The sequence below is a fragment of the Vigna unguiculata genome, chromosome 6 (assembly GCF_004118075.2).
Source record: "Vigna unguiculata cultivar IT97K-499-35 chromosome 6, ASM411807v1, whole genome shotgun sequence".
In the NCBI taxonomy this organism is placed as follows: Eukaryota; Viridiplantae; Streptophyta; class Magnoliopsida; order Fabales; family Fabaceae; genus Vigna; species Vigna unguiculata.
In genome coordinates, this window is record NC_040284.1 from 1,757,883 (window position 1) to 1,779,224 (window position 21,342).

Here is a 21,342-nt window from a genome sequence, read left to right on the forward strand (position 1 = left end):
CTAATAGTCCACACTCGGGAATAAATTTGCCACATCCACGATCTGCGACACCAAGTGGAGTTCTCCAATACGAACCACAATCTGTATTTGTCCCAAGACTACCAAACTCGTCGGATAACACCGAGGAGGGCAATCTTTCGGAACCCATTTGTACGAGCCACGATCTCGCACACTCCACTAGACTTCCAAAACCACCAGGCTACAACCTCGAGTGGCTATGTGTTACCCCAATACAAGTTGCACTCGTAACTAGGCCCCCAATAAAGTAGCGCATCAAGACCTCCATCCAAAGTTGTGTAGAATCCCTCACGTAATCCATCACTACATCCAAAATTGCCTAGCACAACATCCATATCGCTAAGTTAACTAGCGTTCTAGACCACCTGGCAAAACACTTGGTGCTGCCGAGCGCCAACCCATTGGATTTTGGTCTAAGCCCAGTTCTACAACACACTGCCTGGCAGGACCACTTCCGTCGCCACGCGCCAACTTTCGAGTTTTACTCTAGAGTTCACTTTGTGACCTATCTCTTGGCGGTTTACACCGTTCCACCAGACGCCACACCAATAACTGGTAATTTACTGGTATTTGACACTCTACAATATTTGACACCAATACACAAGACACTCAGTTCACGCAAAACATGCATTCATGACAAGTAAATACACTTTCATATCATTAAGTTCAACTCAAATACACAATATCACATGGTCATACATCAAACACAACCGTATTCTTGCTTTTATACATCCTGGAGAATCACAATAAATCCACATTAAACCATCAAAACAAAGTGTTATACCCAACACACAATTCTAGACAATCAAACAATATATAAACTAGTAAGAACACATAACCATTGCCCCAAAATATCGCACAACAATAAAATAGTAATAATGATAATAATAAAAAAAATAACAATAATGATGATAACAACAACAACAACAACAATAATAATAATAATAATAATAATAATAAAACGAAACATTGAAAATAATAATAATAATAATAATAATAATGAAAATAATAATAAAATAAAATGAAACAATAATAATAAAACAATAAAACTAATAACATAAAATAATAATAATAATAATAATAAAATAAAGCAATAATAATAAATAATAATGATAATAAAATAAAATAATGATAATAATAACAATAATAATAAAATAATAATAATAAAATAAAATAATAATATTAATAAAGATAATTATAAAATAAAATAAAATGAAACGTGTAAGGCCCATTTTTCTGCCTTTAATGTTTAAAGGTCTGGCCTCATCTGTTGTGCCTAAGGCCAACCCATAAGGTACCCCAAGACCCCTTACAACCACTTGTTTCCCTTCATTTCTGCATTCACTTTGCAAAACAACCTCTTTTCCCACTCTTTTTTTTCTCCAACAGAGCTCTACTAGGGTTTGGTCCCCATTCTTCCTCCAAGCTTGGTGAACGTTTCCCTCCATTTCTCTAGTGTTCTTAGAGCTGTGGTGCCATTCTGCTAGTGCATAAACCCCCTCACAATAGCTTTTGTTTAGTTAAAGGAAGCTAGGGTTTTTGTGTTTTCTTCATATCTGCCTATTTTTAGCTTTGTTTCGTGTTTATGATGCTTGTGTGTTGTTGTGGTTGCCTGGAATGATGGTAAATATTGTTTGGTTTCGAATGCCTGGCTATTGCACGCGTGAACAGTGGTGAGAACTGGTATTCTCGCCTAGGCGAGATTAACAGAAGCTCACCCAGGTTTCTGCTCGAACTGTCGCTCAGGGGAGAAGCCTCCGTTTTGAGCGATGAGTTATCTCGCTCAGACGAGGAGGTCTCGCCTAAACGAGAAGGCTTGAGGTCTCGCCACTATTCCACTGCTTGAGCTCTCGCCTAGGCGAAAAAGGATCGCTTGAGCGGGAGAACCTCTCTCGCTTGAGCGAGGACTTCTAGCCTAAGTGAGACTAGGGCAGGTTTCGTGTTCTAGTTTTGATTTGTTCTCTAATGTGGTACTTGCCTGTCTGATAGGGTGTTTTTTATCGTAAACACATGAAGTATGATGCCATGTATGTTGTGTGAGATTAAATGACAATGAGATTTTGTTATGTTGAGTATGAAATGGAAAACATGAATTGTTGGTTGGTTTGTTGGATATTGGCATGAGATTGTTACGCTTGATAAATCTATGGTTGGTTGGTGAGACATGGATATGGTATGAGATTGACGTAATTCCATGAAACTCTTGGTGAGATTTCATGGCGGTGTTGGATGTGATGGACGTAATTCCATGAACCTCTTGGTGATATCTCATGGTGGTGTCGTATGTGATGGACGTAATTCCATGAATCTCTTGGTAAGATTTCATGGTTGTGTCGTAGTGTATATAATTAGGTAAGGATTCAAGTAAGGATTGCATCCTGAAACTCTAAAGAGTTAGTTAGTCTCATGTAAAGCGAACTGACTCAAGTGGTGAGAGTAGCAAGAGGCCCTAGTCTTTGGAAGGATAATGGCCTTAGATGTTTGAAGGCCAACCTTGTGCGTGGTAGGGTGAAACCCATTGGCAATGGCTCTGCAGAGCAGTAGAGGCCACCACAAGTGCAAGCATCCAGTGAATTCGACCGATTATATGTATCCAGATAAATTGAGTCTTAGAGTCTTAGTTGTTTGCTATCACATGCTTGGATGATTGATATGTTCTTGATTTTAAATTGCATGCTTAGTTGTATGATAAAACCTTTTTACTCTAGCTTACCCTTCTTGCTTGTGTCTGTCTTCTTGTGTGGTTTTCCTTTTTGCAATGATCACCAATTCCTTGGTGTGAGCAGATATGGGAACCCCTAGTGATCGCAGTGACGATGGGAATGCTGCATCTTAGTTGGTCATGAGTTGAAGTTGGGCTCAATGTTGAGCAGATGTTTGAAGGATCATTGTTATTTTTTAATTCCTTGCCTTTGAGCAAGCTTTTGAGCAACCGTTTTCCTTGTTGGTATATTTGGATGACTGTAAAATCCTTTATAATTTAAATCTCGTACTCTTTGGATGTTATAAATTATGCAATGTTTTATTTAATTAAATTTATCTATTAAATGGGACATTACAAAATGAAAATAAAAATAATAATATTAATAATAATAAAAATAAAAATAATAAAAATAAAAATAGTAATAATAAGAATAAGAATATAAATAATATAATAATAATAATAATATAAATAATAATTATAATAATAATAAAACGAAATTTTAAAAAATAAAAATAATAATAAAATAAGATGAAATGATAATAATAAAATAGTAATATTAATAAAATAAAATAATAATGATAAACTAAAGCAATAATAATAAAACAACAATAAAGATAATAAAATCATCAATAAAACAAAACAATGATAATAATAACAATAATAATCAAATAATAGTAAAATTAAATTAAATAATAATACTAACAAAAATATTTATAAAATAAAATAAAATGAAATTAATAATAATAATGATAAGAACAAGAATAATAGCAATCAAAATAATAATAATAATAATAATAATAATAATAAATAATAATAATAATAATATAAATAATAATAATAAAATCAAACTATAAAAAATAAAAATAATAATAAAATAAAATGAAAAATAATAATAAAATAGTAATAAAATAAATTAATAATAATAAAACAATAATAATGATAATAAAAGAATCATTAAAATAAAACAATGATAATAATAAAAATAATATTAAAATAATACTAATAGTAATATAATTACAATAGTAAATGATAATCATAAGTGTGTCGTATATAGAAGAAAAACACTAAACATCACGTTAAGACAGAAAGAAGTATCATAATAATCATAACAGTGATGAGTTCACAAAGACAACTCAATACTAGAGCTGTCAAAACGGTAACCTGGCCCGACCCAGCTCGACCCACCATGGGTTGATGATTTAGTGACCCAACCCAACCCGGCTCACTTTCTAGCGAGCCAAAAAAAATTGAACCCGGCCTGGCCCACCACGGGTTAACGGGTTAAACGGGTTGGGTCACGGGTTCACTTAATTAAATAAAATACAATTTTTCTATTTTTTTCAGTCAAAACTAAATTATAATTCTAATTAAAATCTAAATAAACTTTAATAGAATCCAAATACAAACCAAAAAAAATATACAAATCATTTATGTGTTGGATAAAAAAACAACCTAACATGACCCAAATGTAAGGCCCAACTTAATAAAAAAAATAAAAAACACTTGTGTGATCTTTTTATCTGCGGGTTGATGAGCCAACCCAGCTCACCACGGGTTCAACCCGAATGAGCCGGGTTTTAGATGAGCCGTGTCAAAAATCAATCTGTATTGAAATTTGAAAAAAAATTCAACCCAACCCGACCCGAACTCGTGGTGAGCCGGGTTGGCTTGCGGGTTCCAACCCATTTTGACAGCTCTACTCAATACAATGGAAACCACAAGCACACACATACTTTCTCTAAAACCATATACAACAAACATCAACAAGTTAAACGATACAAGAATTTGGTTTAGGAGAAGACTTTCATGCATCAATATATATAATGCAATTGCATATAATATCATTAAAACAGGAAATTGCAACTCCCCTAACCTGAATTCTGGCTCCAAAAGTGCTCTTAGAATCCTTCCTTACACCATAATTGATCTCCACCCTTGGGCACTCCTTCCATCCTTCTAACACTCGCCTAAGTTATGGTTTTAGGGTTTTATAACTCCCTTTAAGTAGGCACACAAAATTGCCTTCCCAATAGCACCACTCTCCTCCCTCTCATCCATTATTAGCCTTATTAATTCTCACTTAATTACCCAAAATGAAAATAACAATTAACACCATTAACAGGTGAGTTCATTGCATTATAATAGATTATTCCATGCCTCTTTGGTTTCTCTGATGGTTACTAGGGTTTCTAGGTTTTCCCTAACATTGCAGAACCAAAAAAATAATAAAATACAAATAAGTCAAGGCTAAATTGTGCTAGCCAAGGTTCAAACCTGCCTTAACTCAATTACCAAACAATTGCACAACCATTCAACCAATTCATATTTCGTGATAATTCTTACACCTCTAGGATTATAGTATCACACACCATGGTCAAGCATATTATAAAAATAATAAAACAATTAAATTAATACGGTAATGACATACCCAAGGCTCAAACCTAAGTCCTCTCATAATAGTCAAGTACTCTTAACCACTTGAGCTACCATTGCTCCTTATCTTCTCTTTCTATATTAATTAACTTAAGGATTTTCGCACTCGCATTTATTAAATAAATATTTATTTATTTATTTATTTTTCCCGTGTCTTACATACTACACTACTCTTTACGTATTACTGAATTCTATCAAGGTATAAAAACAACAATTATATTGCTTCATTCTACTACTTAACTTTGAACTTATCTCTAACGACCTTTTGTTGATTCATGGTCGATGTTAATTTGTTATAATGTTGAACTTGATCTTTGCCAAGATGGCCTTTGTTCGAGCCAGGGTCGATGCTAACCTTGACCATCCAAGGTCAGCCTTCGACCGAGTCGAGGTCGATGTCAATGTCAAGCTTTGTCTTTGCAAAGATGGCCTTTGCCTAAGCCAAGATCGATGCTAACCTTGATCATAGCCAAGGTCAGTCTCCAACTAAGCCAGGGTAGATGTTGAGCTTGGTTTTTGCTAAGGGGGGCTCTGGCCGACCTAGCCATCACCTCCAACGAACCTCACACCCTCCTAGACTTCTACCTTTCACCAATCCACACCATTGTCGCAAGAGCCTTCAAGCTTGCATCACTAATTCCATCATGAAAGGAGATGCATCAAGTGGTGTTAAGAGCCTCTCAAACCATAGATTCACCTACATCTCAGTTTGAGTGAGTTTCTTCGATCCTTTGGTTATTTCTGGTGTTTCCGTGTTGTTTCCATCTTCTTTTCTTGTTCTTTTTCACGTTTCCTTCAATTGAATTGATTATCATTAAGTCTACATGGATCTTAATGATTCAAATTGTAGTTCTTCTTGAATCATTAGTCTACAAGTGTTATAGGATTCCAAAATGTGTTTCTAGCATTATTTTTGCATTTTTCTACCATTCTCTTCATTTTAATCATTGAATTTCTTGTTTGTTCTTGGATTTATTTTCAGTTTGATCATCACTCCATGCAATACAAAAAATTTATTTTTTATTAGCGGTGTAATTTTAGCATTTATATTAAACTGCTAAAAAATAAGAATGTTTTTGTCAATTATTTTACCCGTCACAAATTTTACATTAGTTAAATTTTTTTATTTTAGTTATTAGGTGTGAGGTTACTAAAGTGACTTTGCCTCTGGAATGTATTTCAAATAGGTTTGGGAATTTTGACGAGGGAATGAGATTTCTTATTGCTCAATATTGCAAACAATGATTTCTTATCAAACCAAAATTCAAATTGGCTGTAGAGTACTTATTGCACAACAATTTAGTGGTTTTTAATTTTTTTCATATTTTCCTCTTTTGCCATTTTTCGTTCTTCTTTTCTTCTGATCTTTGTTCTCTCTAGTTTTTATGTTTTAGGGTTGTTCTCGCCTTCTTCGTTTGCTTCTTTATTCTCGCTCTCAAATTTCACTTACAATTTTTGTTTTTAGATTTCATACAATTATCAATATAATTTTCATCTCTTTTCCGATCTTCTTTCTTCTTGAAGCAGTGTGGTCTTTCTTCTTCTTAGTAAAACAGTAGGAGTATTTTCCAATCATACTTTGATTTATAGGTGTTATGACTTTGGCAAGTGTTCCAAGTCGTGCAAGTAATAAAAATGGTAAGTCCAAGTATTGTTTTCCCACGGGTATTGCGTTTGTTTAGTTAACTAGGTGTACTTACTAATTCAAGCGTTGAATGTAACCATATATTAATTTGAAACAAGTGAAAACATAAATATTTCTAAACTTTAAAGTGATAAAATAACCAAGGCAAAGACTCATTGGAGTTGGAATTCATGACCAAAACTCTAAGCAATCATCTCACCACATATATATATATATATATATATATATATATATATATATATATATCATCTACTCAAGCATTGACATCAAAGGTATTCAAGCCCTAAGCCCTTAGGGGCATGTTTTGAACTTTTATGTAAAAATACTAATCCCTTAGATGTTTAAACACAAAAGACACATTAAAAATGATGTCCATGCGGGATGCTCTGGGTCTAGGGTCAGGATGGGAAGGTTGTGTAGGAGGGGTTGCTATAGAGGGTTTATAGTCATTGCAAAATTTTGTATGGAGAGTCCATGCGAATGTAGTCTGCGGCGCGGAGCTTCAATTCATGCATGGAGGCAGGTGGGTGGAGGTAGACGTTGTTGGCGAAGGGGCCGGGTTTGAGAGTGAGTGCCATACACTGAAGTATCATTTCCTAGTTAAGGTGTGGTGTGCGAAGGGCAGCCTTACTGAAGCAGTCGATGAAAGCCCGGAGCGTCTCGTCTTGTTCTTGTCTAACGCCAAGAAGGGAGATGGTTGTTGTAAGATCCACATAATTTAATTAATTAAATAATAATTAATTAATAAATACGGGTAAGTAAGTGTATTTATGGCATTAAATTCTGATGGGTATGGCGTGGAAAAGTACTAGCTCAAGTGGTTGAGAATACTTTAATTGTGTGAGAGGACTTGGGTTCAAGTCCTATGTATGTCATTTGTGTGTTATTTAATTATTCTTGTTTAAATAATATGATGGAGCATGTTTCGTATGATACCGTACTTGAATTGTGTGAGTTAGCAAGAAACATGAGTTGGCCTAATGGTTTAGCATTAAATTGGCTTTGGCATGGTCATGGGTTCAAACCTTGGTTGCGAAAATTTAATTCTCTTTTTGCTAAATATTGGTATGGCATGAATATGAAAAGGTGGAGAGAACCCTAGTAGAATGGGGTAGCTAGGAAGGCTGAAAACAAATACTAAAGGCCTTAAATAACAATAAAACTTACCATTAAAACTTAATTTTCGTTTTAGCATTAAACCCCTTTAAAAGGCAATTTTTGAGAGAGAAGAGGGGTTTGGAGAAGCTGTTTTCTGAGGGCTTTGCAAGGGTGCGAAAATTGAGAGGGTTTTGGCAATTGAGAGCATAGTGAAGGGAGGGTGTTAGGCTGCCTAGTGATCGAGGAGGGAATTCCAACATTCTGCATTTTTCTAAGCAAAGGAAAATTTCAGGTTAGGGGAGCTGAACCCGAAATTGTATATTTGGTCATATTGCATGATTGGGATACTTTTTTGCCATGAATTTTGTGTTCTACATGAAGGGAATTTGGGGTTTGGGTAATTGAGCACTGTTCTATTGGCATTCTTACCTAAATCTGTGATTATGATGGAAAATTGTACTGAGTATGCGGCTTTTGTGCACATGTGGGTGTTGGGGGTTTGAAATATATCTAAATTATGTTCATATGGTTGATGAAATTGATGTAAATTGTTTTGGTGTGAATTGAGGTGTTGAATGGGTCATTGATTTTGGTGTGCGTGCATAAACAAATTTGGGGTCTGCATTTCTCTCAGAGACACAAACCTTGTTGTTACGTGAGCATCTCGCTCAGGCGAGGGAATCTGGTTCTGAGCGACAGACCATCTCGCTTAGGCGAGTGTGCCTCGCTCAGGCGAGAATTTGAGTATGTTGCAAGGTATTTCTGGAGGCATCTCGCTCTGGCGAAAGTCCCTCGCCTAAGCAAGATTAAGAGGGATAGTTGCGTTGTTTTGTTGAACTCGTCGCCTAGACGAGATATTTTTAATCCTGGGCGAGCGAGGGTCTCACCCAAGCGAGAATGAGCTCGCTTAAGCGAGACTACATAGGCTACAGAGATTCTAGAGGCTCGCTCAAACTAGTGGGTTTAGCTTAAGCGAGATAAGCTGGAGTGGTTGAATAAAGGCTCTTAGTTTAAGCGAGCGAGGGTGAAGTTGTGCGTTTCAAGGCAGGTGTTTCTGTTGTATTAAAGAGATGAGATGGAACTTGCGAGGCGTATTCTACATGGCTTTTAGAATATCTCGATGGTGGGCTTGCTGGTGTTCCATGGGTTGTGGCCTGGAACGTATCCTTGAGTTGTGGCTCGGGATAGGGGTTAAGCACATGGCATTCTATGGGTTGTGGCCCGGAATGACTTCCCTTGAGTTGTGGCTCGGGATAGCGAATGAACACGAGGAACCTTTAAGTTGTGGCTCGGGTTGGCGAGTGTTGCCGGTGTGAGTGTGCTAGTTGTGGCCAATACGGATGGGTCTAGATGGATTGCCCTCCTCATTGATTCACTGACGAGTTTGGTAGTCCTGGGACGTTATGGACTATGTTCGTATTTGGGAACTCCACCTGGCTTTACGGTGTGTGATCATTAGCATGGTCCCCGCACGTGCTCTATCGGTTGTGGCCGATAGGTGTGGCAGCAAGGCGCCTTGAGATACTTAATAGAAGATGTAGAACACTGCTAACATGGTTATGTCCATATGGAAGAGATTGAACGAGTCTCCATGATGTACATTAATATACATGGTTGTGGCCATGTGGAAGGAAGGTAACAAGTCTTCCGCGAGATGCATCGATATACATGGTTGTGGCCATGAGAGCAGATGATGTTGCAGGTGGAGCTGGTGAGGCTTAGCTGTGGAGTGGGGGAAAAAGCCTAGGAGTTTTATATTATTCAGCTTTGAAATATTTTGTAAACTCTGATGAGAGGCTTAATTATTATGTTCAGTTTTTATGGGAACTTTGGTTATATTTGGAATTAAATAAAAGATTTTAATTTCCCGTGTTTTTGGAAAATGAGGTATTATTAAATGCAGTGTAATTAATTACTTTTCTTTATTTTATTAAAAATTCATAATATCCTGACGAGATGTTACAGTTGTAGTTTGATGTGGGCGGTTGCCGGCGAAGTGAGTGGTGAACATGTGGGAGAGGGTGTCAAAGCAATCGATGGAGTATGGCGGAAGAGTGGTAAACCATTCGAGGGCGGGGCCTTTGAGGGTGGTAGGGAAGGCCTTACAGAAAATGGCATCGTGAGAAGTGTAGAGGGCGACATGGGTGATATAGATATTGAGGTGCTCGTCTGGATCGATGTCACTTGTATAGTGTTCCAGTGTGAAAGGCTCCCACTAGGCATGACGGGGGGTGTTGGCGATGAAAGGTTGAGGGTGGGATGGGATGGTGGATGAGGGTGGGATGGGATGGTGGATGAGGGTGGGAAAGGTTTATGTGAAGTTGTGAGGGGGGATATGGGTGGTAGGGAGGGTGGGAGGAATGTTGTAGGGTGGGATGTGGGTGATGGGCAGGGTAGAAGGGATGTTGTAAGGTGGGATGTGGGTGGTGGGGAGGGTGGAGGCGGGGGTAGGAGCCGTAGTGTTCCCTGAGAGTGTGGAATGGAAGTGTGTATGATGGGTTGAGAGGATAGGAGTTTGTTGAGTGGTGGTGAAGGTGTGCGGGGTAGGATTGTACTCGCTTTCTTCTTCGGTAGGTTAGAAAGTTGGGGACTTTGCGGCGTCGGATGTTTCCTTAGCATTTCCCTTTTGAGTGGGATCGGCTTCGATCTTTCGCCTTAGCAGTGAGTTTTCCTGTCGTAGTGCCTCCATTTCATTAGCTTTGCGTTTCTTCAAATCTGCTAGTTCTTGTTGCATCTTGGCTTGACCGTCTAGGATATCGGCCAAGTCCGGGGTGGTAGTAGCAGGTGCTGCAGGACCTGCTTCAGCTTGCTTGTTAACTTCTGCTCTATTGCGGGTAGAAACCATCTTCGAGAGAATGCGGGTTGGTCCGTAAAGTATTATCTCGGGCCCCACGGTGGGCGCTTATTGTTCCTGCGAAGAACAAATAAGATATGTCAGACACAAGCGTTACCTTACCTCAATCTACAATCTCCTCAATAAGCTTCCTCCCGGCTGGCATATGCCCTCTACGGGTGTCTCGGTTTTGACCGGTTTGGACCCGAGAGGGGTTACCTGCGGAAGAGACTCTGACGCTCAAGTCAGCAAAAACTCTCAGAAAGTCAAATCTCATATTTAAGGGAGTAATGAATGCGTACCTTTAATTGCTGGGGTCCATGCATATTTATAGATTATTAATTATGTTTGGCCACGTCATAGGTCAGGCCTCTGTTTGGGTCGTAGATGAGTTTGGGCCTTAGTCCAGGTCACTTAGTTCGATTATCGCGGGCCTTAGGGGTTTTGCTGGTAATGCTAAGAATTTGCTAAGTTCTCGTTTAGTTTCTTTAAGATATTGGCTTAGGCCGGTTACTTCTTTAGTGGCTTAGACCGGTTGCTCCTATAGCGGTTTAGGCGGGTTACTTTCATTTGCTTGGCATACGTATGGTGATTATTTGCGTCCTTGGCAGCTATGTGGACGGATCTTATGGCTATAGTCGGGTTAAGCCGCCTAGGTGTAGTACACTAGTTAAGGATGCTAAACCAAAATGGAATTGATATTAGACAAGACTTGAAAGAATGCTAAAAATTAAAAGCAAACAATTAAAGGCCGAAAAGAAAGGTAGCACAATAAAAAATGAACCTAAGAAAGGCACTAGAATGGAAGAGAAATACAAGAAGTGCTCAAGCAAAGGCCATGGTACTCATTGTAGGTTTATGCCAATATGAAGGAATTAAATCCACTTCTAAGCAAGGCAAACTTATAGCAATATAGAGCACACAATCAATCCATTAATCATAATAACAAAAAGCACTAAAAATACTGCAAAACAAGCATAAAAGAACATTGAAAAATAAAATTTCGAAACTAGCAAACCAGAAAAACATGAAATTGAGCCTCAACATTTTTTGTACTCAACATTTTTTAGTGATTCCTTTTTTCTATTTTTCGTCTATGTCTCGTGTGAAAAGAGGCAAAAAGCAAATTTAAATTTAGTCCAGCCAATTATTCAGGATAAATCGCAAACAGTAGGTGTGCGTGTAGTGATTTCTGGAAAAACGAAAACTGGAGCAATGTGCTCACTGAAAATGTAAGATGTTCTATGGAATTCAAGTGGAATGAACTTGATTATGGTCTAGAATCAAGCATGAAGCATAGAAGAACATCTAGAACACTCAAAAGCACAATTCCAATCGGTGAAATAGAATGAAATCAGTGAGATCGTGCCTTACACATCCACAAACATTACTTTGATGATCATTGCTTTATTGTGTGATGTAGGACTTGGTTCTCATTAATCAATGGAACAAAATAGAAATATAAACGATGCAAAACGTAAAATGAAGAACAAATGAATTAGTAAACATGACTAAACAAAACTGAAGATTCACCAAATAAAAATGAAGGAAAACACAAAGAATCAACAAGAAAGGTGCTAGAAAAATAAAATGGAATCCTAGAACACTTGTGAACAATAATCACGGAGATCTTCAATTTGAATCTAATGAATTCAAGTAGACTCAAAGATGATTTGTTGAAATGAAGAAAAACTTAAAGAAGAACATGAAAATGAAAGGAAACAAGATAGAAACAACAAAAAACAATAGAAAAGGATGAAGAACCTTACTCAAACCCGAGACAAAATTGATGAACAAGGCTTGAGTGGCTCTGGATACCACTTGATGGAGCTCCAAGCACAGTTTTGGAGAGGTGAAGCTCCATGAGGCAACGGAATGAGTGGAACAAGGTTGGAGGCCCTTGAGCTATGTTATGGATTGTGGAAGTGTCTAGGAAGGAGACCTATCCTAGGGAAGGAGGCTAGAAGAGCTAAAGGAGAAGCTTAGTCTAGCTTTGAATCTTAAGGAAATTGTGTGGAGTGATCTCAACATCATTCAATTACCAAGCAAAGAGTAACCTCATACAAATGGTGGAGGATCTCATTTATAGTAGAGAGGTCGTCTAAGATGTAATGCAAATTAACATGGAAATGAAATGCAACTTGGCATAGACTACAAGAAGCCTCTCAAATTTGTTGATGCAATGGATGCCAAGTGTCCTTCACACGTCTCATGTCTTGGCACCATGTGTAATATGTGCTTTGAGACCATTCTCAGCCAAGCTTCTAATTGGGCTTGAATTGGCCCAATTTGTAAGCTAATCATCAATGTACTTTGGCCAATTATTTCTAGAAAGCAAGGCCTAACAAGTGGCCCAAATTAAAAGACTATGCTAATGTTTTTACATGAAACCCATCATATTTTGATGTCCTCTTTAGCCCATGAGAAAAGTATTTGAAACCCTTGAGGATTATTGCCATCTTGATGTCCATCATATTTGAAACCCATCATATTTTGATGTCCTCTTTCTCATCATACTTCTAGTTATTTGAAACCCTTATAAACTGGTTTACTTAACTATTATATAGAAGCAAATATATGGTACATGAATTTGTCATGATGTAGCACGTGAATTTGGAATTAGGGATATTATGATAAAAATTCTATTTAGTCCTATAAATCTTTTTATTTTAGTGAGATTTTTATCCCGCAAATTCTCTTACTCGCTCACAAATTGCTAGAAACAAACAACTAACAACATCGCAAATCCATTCATATGAATCCATCAGCACAATCAATCTGCACAAACGAACAGACCATTAGAGCGCATATTACACACATTAAATAAATTGGAGAAAGGCATGAAAAGAATGACTTGCCACATGTCATGTGATCCACCATTCACTAATCTAGATGCATGAACCTTGCCTACCTTTGTATTTGATTTAGAATTAGTCCTGCATGTTCATTACATTCGAAGAGTTCCTCTTTAATATAAATGGGAGACTCCATGCATTGTAAATGATTACCCTTGAAATGCATAGGTGAATAATTTATATTGAATTTTGTTTTAATAAAAAATCCTCCAAAAATTTTGCATTTTTAAATTTAAATTTGAATAAGATACATTGTAATATTTGACCTGAATAAAGTATTGTGTTATTATTTAAGAAAGTTTATTTTTGCCACATAATTGCTTATCATAGGCAAATGAGTATAGCCGGAGAGTATCCAATTACTTGTCAACTAAATTTCCATTTTTCAAAGTCAACTAACTGAAACGTAATTAAAGACAAATATACATATAAAATTGAAAGACAAAACTAAATTTCTTTTATCATCAAGACTTTGAACACACACCGTAAACATGGAAGCCAGAGTATCTTTCTTCAAGTCCAAACAGTCGACAATTAGTATCCTTAATTAAATAATTAATACTAAATCATCTATATTTGATATCTACTTATGTATATAAAGGAATAATTTGAACTTCATGTCCATTTCCTTACTTGATCCATAGTAACAAAACAATCTACATAATCCGATCCGACATGGAGGGCAGTCTTTTGAAGAAGTTAACCGCCGGCGAGGGAAGGCGGTCACGGAAGACAGGGTGTCGGAGATAGTAAAACCCGCAAGCCATGGCAACCATTTTCGACGGCACAAGATAAAGCACCATTGCCACCACCAAGCACATGAACACAAACATCCCCGTCGCACGTGGGTCCCGCCACGTCACCACCGCCTGCAACCGCTCGCCCTGCGTCGCCAAATCCCCCAGAACCGTCTGCACGCGCGCTCCCAGCGTCCGCAGCCTCTCATACCTCACGCGCACCACGTCACTCGTCCTCCCACTCGGCGCCGCGTCGAATTCCTCGTCCAACTCCTCTCTCTCCACCACCTCCGCCAGCGATATTTTCGGGTCAAAATGCGGGAGCGGGTCACGCGCCCGGAACCTGTAGTTCCACGCGCCCACCACAAACACGTAGAAACAGAAGGTCGGAATAATGAGGTCAGGGAACCACACCAGCATCACCAACAGCGCGTGCACCAAAACCGTGGCCGTTGGATTCTTCCATCCGCGCGTGTCCTCTACCCACCGCACGATGTCGATCACCCCCGCCACCACGTTTATTATCCTGTACCAGTTCGCACGCACTTTCCTCATGCTGAAGTTGTGAGAATCCGCGTCCAGCATGTAAAACACCACTTCCTTCCTCAGCGGCGGCTCCGCCCTCGCCAAGTGTTCCGCCACCATCCTCACCGCCGTGCCCCGCAGCGCCTCCTGCTGCACCACCCCCAACGGTTTTATATGGTGCATCAACGGTAGCACCGGCTGCAGGTAGACATGGAGAAGATCCAAGCGTGGAGTGGTGCGAACGAATCTGATCGCTATCTCGATTTCACCCATTTTTTTCAAGCCCGCGTTGGGAGTTAGCACCAGCAACGGGTAAGAATTTCTGTAAACTTTCCCTGTTTGCAGCGTAGAAATACGAACTCGTACTTTTCCAATACGGAAATCAGGATCTCCAGGGTTTTGATCACTGTTCCTATCGTTGTCGTTATCAATTATCAATGGCATTGTCCAGCTATCGAATACTCCGATAGTTAAAACAGTTGAAGGATCGTAAACCTTCCACGTGTACTGTTCGTTCCACTTGGGTTCTGTGCTTTCCGAAACGGTTCGCGTACGAACCCATTTGTTGCCGTACTTGGCCACGCAGTACGCGTTGGTTGTGGTCTTACCCTTTACTGTCTTCATGGGTACCAAGTTCTTGCAACCGATGATGCCGAGCTCACACGTGCCAACCGGAGGCTTCCAGAGCTGCCTTGCCGTGGGCCGGTAGTCGCTGCACACGTGCGCTGCCTCGTCCATCACGTGATACCCACCGTCGAAGCACAAGCGCAGGTGCACCCTGGGCTTGTTCTGATCCTTCTCGTTGGGGTTGTCGAACGTGAACCACCGCGAATGGACCATCCTGTCATCCACCCTCCTCTCTATGGCGTGCAAAGGTATTCTGAGCACCCCCATTGTCACTGGCCCGTCCGGTTGGCGGTTTTCCAGAGTGAAAACAAAGTGGTCGCTTACTGGTTCTGACACAACGAATATGAAATCCTCGCCGTTCCATGAAACGTTGCCGTTTCGAGTGAGCACGGTTTTGGATTTTAGTACCTGGAATCCGAGTTTGGCCTTCACTTGAAAACAGGCTTCCTTGGAGGAGTTGTAGGGGAGCGAAAGAAGGTCTTGAGCCTCGATAAGAGTTGCGCGGAGGTACCACAGTTTGGGCGACTGATAAACTTTGGCTCTGGAGTTGACATTGGCGAAGGTGTCGCTCTTCCACGCGTCGGGGAAGGACTCGTCAGCCTGCGTTCCCATCCACGTGGCAATCATAAGGTCGCCATGGGGGGCGCCACCGCCTTCCAGCCTGTACCACTGAGGTGCCAGAGGGCTGTCCGGTGGATCCCGCACTGGAATCTCGTTGACGTCGAAACACACTCCTCCTAGTAAGGCTTGAGTTGCGGGTGGGTCCCACACAGAGACTTCCAGCACCGAAGAGGTGGAATCCGGTGCGTTGCGTGCGAAAGCGAAGGTCTGGTTCCATTCAAAGACTGTGGTCTTGCGCGCCGGCCTGGAGGTGACGTGGTGCTGCCCGGAAACCGCGATCTTCGCGATAGGGTTGCCGTTGGTGGGAAGGTACCGCGCTTTCACCACGTGCACGAAGAGGTAGTGCATCTTCTCGACCAGGTCAAACGACGATTTTTCCATCAACAAGCTGCCCTCACTCGATGCCTCTGACGCTGCGAAACTCCCAGCTGATGCAGACCTTCTCATTGCCGGAGGAGGAGGACCGTTCGTTCCGCCGAACCTTATTTCCGAATTTGACCTCGACACAGACGCTGCCTTCACGTCCAAATTCACGTCGTCTGGTAACGGATCCACCTGGTCTCCACTTTCTGACTGTTCAGGTTTGTGCTCTGCTTCTGCTTCTCGTTCAACTGGCTTTTCGGAAACGGTTGGATCTGTAGGAGGTTCAGCTTCTGCCTTTTCTTCTTCTTTAGGTTTCTCCCCTTCAGCCGTTGGTGGAGATGGTTCTTTCACTTTCTCCACAGTCTCCGTTTCGGTTTTCTTCTTTGGCGGTGCCTCCTCTTTCTGCGGCGTATGAGGAACTGCCTCTTCGTTGATGTAGTAGATTTTCAAGCCTATTTCACCTTGGATCATGCTCAGCAAGTGCTTCTTCTCCAACTCGTAGTAAACCAAAGCCTCTTCCCCTTTGTTGACGAACTGCGAGGAACTGAGACGGATTCTGCCGAGGGAGTTGTTCCGGCGTGTGGCGCCGTAGTTCTTGTCGTGGTAAACATCGAGTTCGAGCATGTCACTGAAGATGTGAGACTGAGAGTGTGTGTCGACGTTGAACGACAGCGTTTCGTTCCAGACCGGGTTCAAGTCGCGAACCGCGGTCCTGGTCTTTCTACGCTGGCCGTAGAAGTCGACGACCACGTAGGGACTGGAGCTGCCGTGGCCGTCCTTCGGTACAAGGTGGTGAGCGTCCACAACCTCCACGATGAGTTTTCGAACAGTGCCCATTCTCTGAGATTAATTTCCCAAAGGTGGGTTTGGATGACTTAGAGTTTGCTTTGTCTATCTCATGTCCTAACTGATAGAACCCTACTCTGGCCAGTTCAGGGTTCTTGTTTATTACCTTTGAAGCTTTTTTGTGGAATTCTTTGATGTGAGGGAGAACATAAGAAGGTCTACGGAATTGAAATTAAAATTAAAAGAGGTGCTTATCTTGATCTGCAAGCACCTTTAGACCTTTGAAGCTTTTGGGGTCTTTTTGTCTGTCACCACTACATACATTTTATTACTATTTTCTTTTCGCTTTGCGTGTTAGGGATTTACAGAATTATATCTGTAAACAGATAAAGTATATATATTAAACAGACAAAGATAATTAAAGTTTTGAGAAGAGATAGAACATTATATATATATATTTTATTATGATATAATTGTACTATATATTGTGGTTGTAACAGTTTTATATTACGAATTAAGTTTGATCTAATAGAATATATAATACAAAAAGTGATACATAAAGAAAGAAACGATAACAGAAATAGTTGTGGTTTTTCTTAGCATTGAAGGTTGTTTGTCAAACTTAGGCTCTGCTTTTTTGCCGTCCCTTGAACTAAAGGGTGACGCGGGAATGTTGGGAGCAAGAAATAGGGATGGAATCGGCTTTTGTGTCACGCACCCTTATGTTCAGCTCATCACTGGACGCAGCTTTAATATAATTATTCCTAATTTTGACGAAGACACCACACTATCTCTACCTTTTTCACACAACCCTAGAAGGTAGGGATCCCTAATTCTTCATCTCATGAATTGCACCACCGTTGCCTATTTTTCTTTTCTTCATGCCAGTGGGTTGTAAAGCACCCGCTTTGTCTATCAATATTTCAAACTATTCTTATGTTTAATCTTACAAATTGTTTCCAACAAATATCAAGGAAGATGTACTCTCTTATGATATAAATTTTTAAAAAATTAAATAAATTTAACTACCATTCTCCATATTATGAAATGAATTATTTTTGTTTATACATCATGTAAGTCCCCTTTTCAGCTTATAAGTGTTTAGGCATGACCTCTTTGTAGGCCCAAGACCAGCTCATGAGGGGACCTCCAATACCCTCTCCAACTCCTTTCACTCTCACTTTACTCTTTTCCAGAAACCCTTCTCTGCTTTCTCTCTCTACTGAAGTAGAAGCTCTACTAGGACACATCTGGTTTCCCCTCAAAGTGAATCAAACCCACTTCCTCGTAAGTAAAAGTCGAAAACTTAAGCTCCTTAATGATTTCTTTTCTTTTCCTAAGTTGGTCTCGTGTTGGTTCCACTCCTAACCTCGTCTTACATTTTTATATGTAATCACTAGTGCAGTAAGGGCTTTTGGCTTCGGTTATTTTCAATATTCTGCCCCGGTTCCAGAACTGAGGCATGTAGGGGCAAAACAAAAAGGGGTAGTTTTTGGCCTCGGGTATCAACTCGAGGCCATATAGGAAACTTTTCTGCTCCATTTGCGGTTGAACCGAAGCCATATAGTCATATCAGCAGCAGCCATAATTGCAATTTTGCAAAGAGCACTGAGGGCTCTTCATTCTCTTCGCCACCACCAGCACAATATTTCCCTTGCCCACAACATCGTTGAGCAACTCACAAAAATCTATCCTCGTTGTTCCAAATTGACTTTGTAATTTACTTACCTAAACGCCACCAGAGACCAAACCACACCAATGAGGCTAGAGTAAGTGTTGGGGTTGCGCGGATAAGCTTCCACCACACCATAATCAGTATCTCTGGCCTGCTCTGCAGCACTTGAGCGAATGCCATTCTCCGCCACCATTTCATCATCAAAGATCTCAAATTTCCACTCAGAATCAATTTCCTCGTTCCTCATCTCGCAGATATTATGCAAAACACAACAAGCACAGAGAAGCACCGGCAAGTCCTCGAGCTTCACTTCGTTTCTCTTCTGTAAGCAAGACCACCTTCATTTGAGTCTCGCGAATGCCTCCTTAGCAATTCCCTGAATCTCCCCCACCTTCTGATTAAACGCGTGTTGTGTCCAAGTAAGGTTATGGTGCGTGTAGGGTACCAGAACACCCTTGTTCGCGGAGAGAGGAAGAGCAGCATTCATCGCGCTTATGCCCAATTTTGGGTGTAGCTCCGTCGTTGAACTAGAACCTAGCTTGTTGAGCACGATGGCTCCTCCTTTCTCTGCTTCTTCCTCCGCCTTTTCACCTTCTTTCCCTGGAAACTTCAAATCTTCAGCCCTAAATTATCCTTCTGCTGCAACTTCAGTTCCAACCGCGTGCTATTCAGTGGCAGAGTGCTATTTGCGCAGAGAGGAATAGCAGAGTTTAGTTTGGGACGCATATGAATAATGTTGGGTTTGCGAATTTGGAACCCTAAATAAGGGATATGGCCTCGATTCAATTAATAACCAGGACATAAAGGGGAATAGGCCTCGGTCCTCTTCCACCCGAGGCCAAAGCGTCTGCTGTCAGTTGCAATTTTGAAAATATGGGGAACTTTGACACGTTATAGGCCTCGATTGAGTGATAACTGAAGCATAAAAGCCCTTATAGGCTTCAATTGGTTGGGGACCCGGGGCAAAAAAGTTCGAAAATTTTCAAAAATGCCACTGCGTCCTTATAGGCCTCGGTTCCGCAATAACCGAGGCCTATAAGGCGATGTAAAAATGTGATTCTGCACTAGTGAATGTTTCCAGCTCCTTAAAACTAATCTTGTCCTCCTCCTGCGTGTTTTGTCTTCCTTAAGCTCAACTTTACTTAAGGTAAGGGGAAGCTAGGTTTTTAATTTTTAAAGCTAATTTTGCATGTTTACGTTCTGTTCTATGCTTTGGGTGCTTGAATGGTATTTTTAATTGTGTGTAAATGGTTGGCTTGCATTCTGGATATTGTCGTGTGTTGTATTTCTGCCCTGCATGCGTGGAACAATGGGGGAGAACTGATATTCTCGCCCAAGCGAGCTCGCCTCGCCTAGGCAAGAATAGCAGAAGCTCGCCCAGGGTTATGCTCGAAGCACATGTTCTCGTTTTGAGCGACACATGGTCTCGTTCAGGCGAGAAGGTCTCGCCTAAGCGAGGGCTCGTGAAATCTCCCAAGGCCCCTGTTTCCAGTCTCGCCTAAGCGAGAGCCTGTAGCTTGAGCGAGGCAACCTCCCTCTCCTGAGCGAGGGCTCCTAGCTTGAGCGAGGCTAATGTAGAGATGTGCTCTAACGCTATTTTCTTGTATGTTTGGGTAGTTGGTTGCATGATTGGTTTAAATTCCTCTTTTAAACTAGAAGTATGTGAATATGGATGGTTGTTTGATCCCTATAAGCTGAAATTGGCGTGCTTGGTATGAAATTGTTCATGGATTTGTTGGTTGGTGGTGTTGTGGCATGGGATTTGGATGTTTGAGATAAAAGTGGTAGTTATGGTATGATGAAACATGAATTTGGTGTGTGATAGGCGTAATTCTATGAGTCTCATAGGGAGAACTCATGGTGGTGTGTAGTGTATATAATTAAGATAAGGATTCAAGTAAGGATCGCATCCTGAAACTCTAAATGGGTCAATTAGTCTCACGTAGAGCAAACTAATCCAAGTGGTGAGAGTAGCGGGAGGCCCTAGTATTTGGCAGGATAATGGCCTTAGATGCTTGAAAGCTAACCTTGTGTGTGGTAGGGTGAAACCTATTGACAATGGCTCTACAGAGTAGTAGAGGCCACCACAAGTGAAAGCATCTCGTGAATCCGATCTTATTATATGTATCCGAATAATTGAGTCATAGTGTCCTGCTTGTTTGCTATAACATGATTTTGTGCCTACTATGTTGCATGCTTGGAACTGTTTTAAGTACTTGCCTGCTATAATATGTTAAAATTATTTTACACTAGCTTACCCTTTTATTTGTGTCTGTTTCTTGTCTTGTTTTCTCTTTTGCGATTATCACCTTATTGGTGGGAGTAGATGGGGGAAATTCTGAAGGTAGACCCGATGGTGGTAGCGATGCGATTTAGTATGTCCTTATATCTCTATATGGCTCTTAGAGCAGTTTTAAGGCCC

General features: G+C 40.4%; 1 protein-coding gene across 1 annotated transcript; it reads right to left on the minus strand.

The window, feature by feature from the left end:
* Window positions 1-14,022: 14,022 nt before the first annotated feature.
* On the minus strand, window positions 14,023-17,558 carry LOC114187890 (protein QUIRKY). The gene has a single exon (XM_028076288.1). The coding sequence runs from the start codon at window positions 17,294-17,296 to the stop codon at window positions 14,243-14,245; it is 3,054 nt and encodes a 1,017-aa protein (XP_027932089.1). The 5' UTR covers window positions 17,297-17,558; the 3' UTR covers window positions 14,023-14,242.
* Window positions 17,559-21,342: the final 3,784 nt, after the last annotated feature.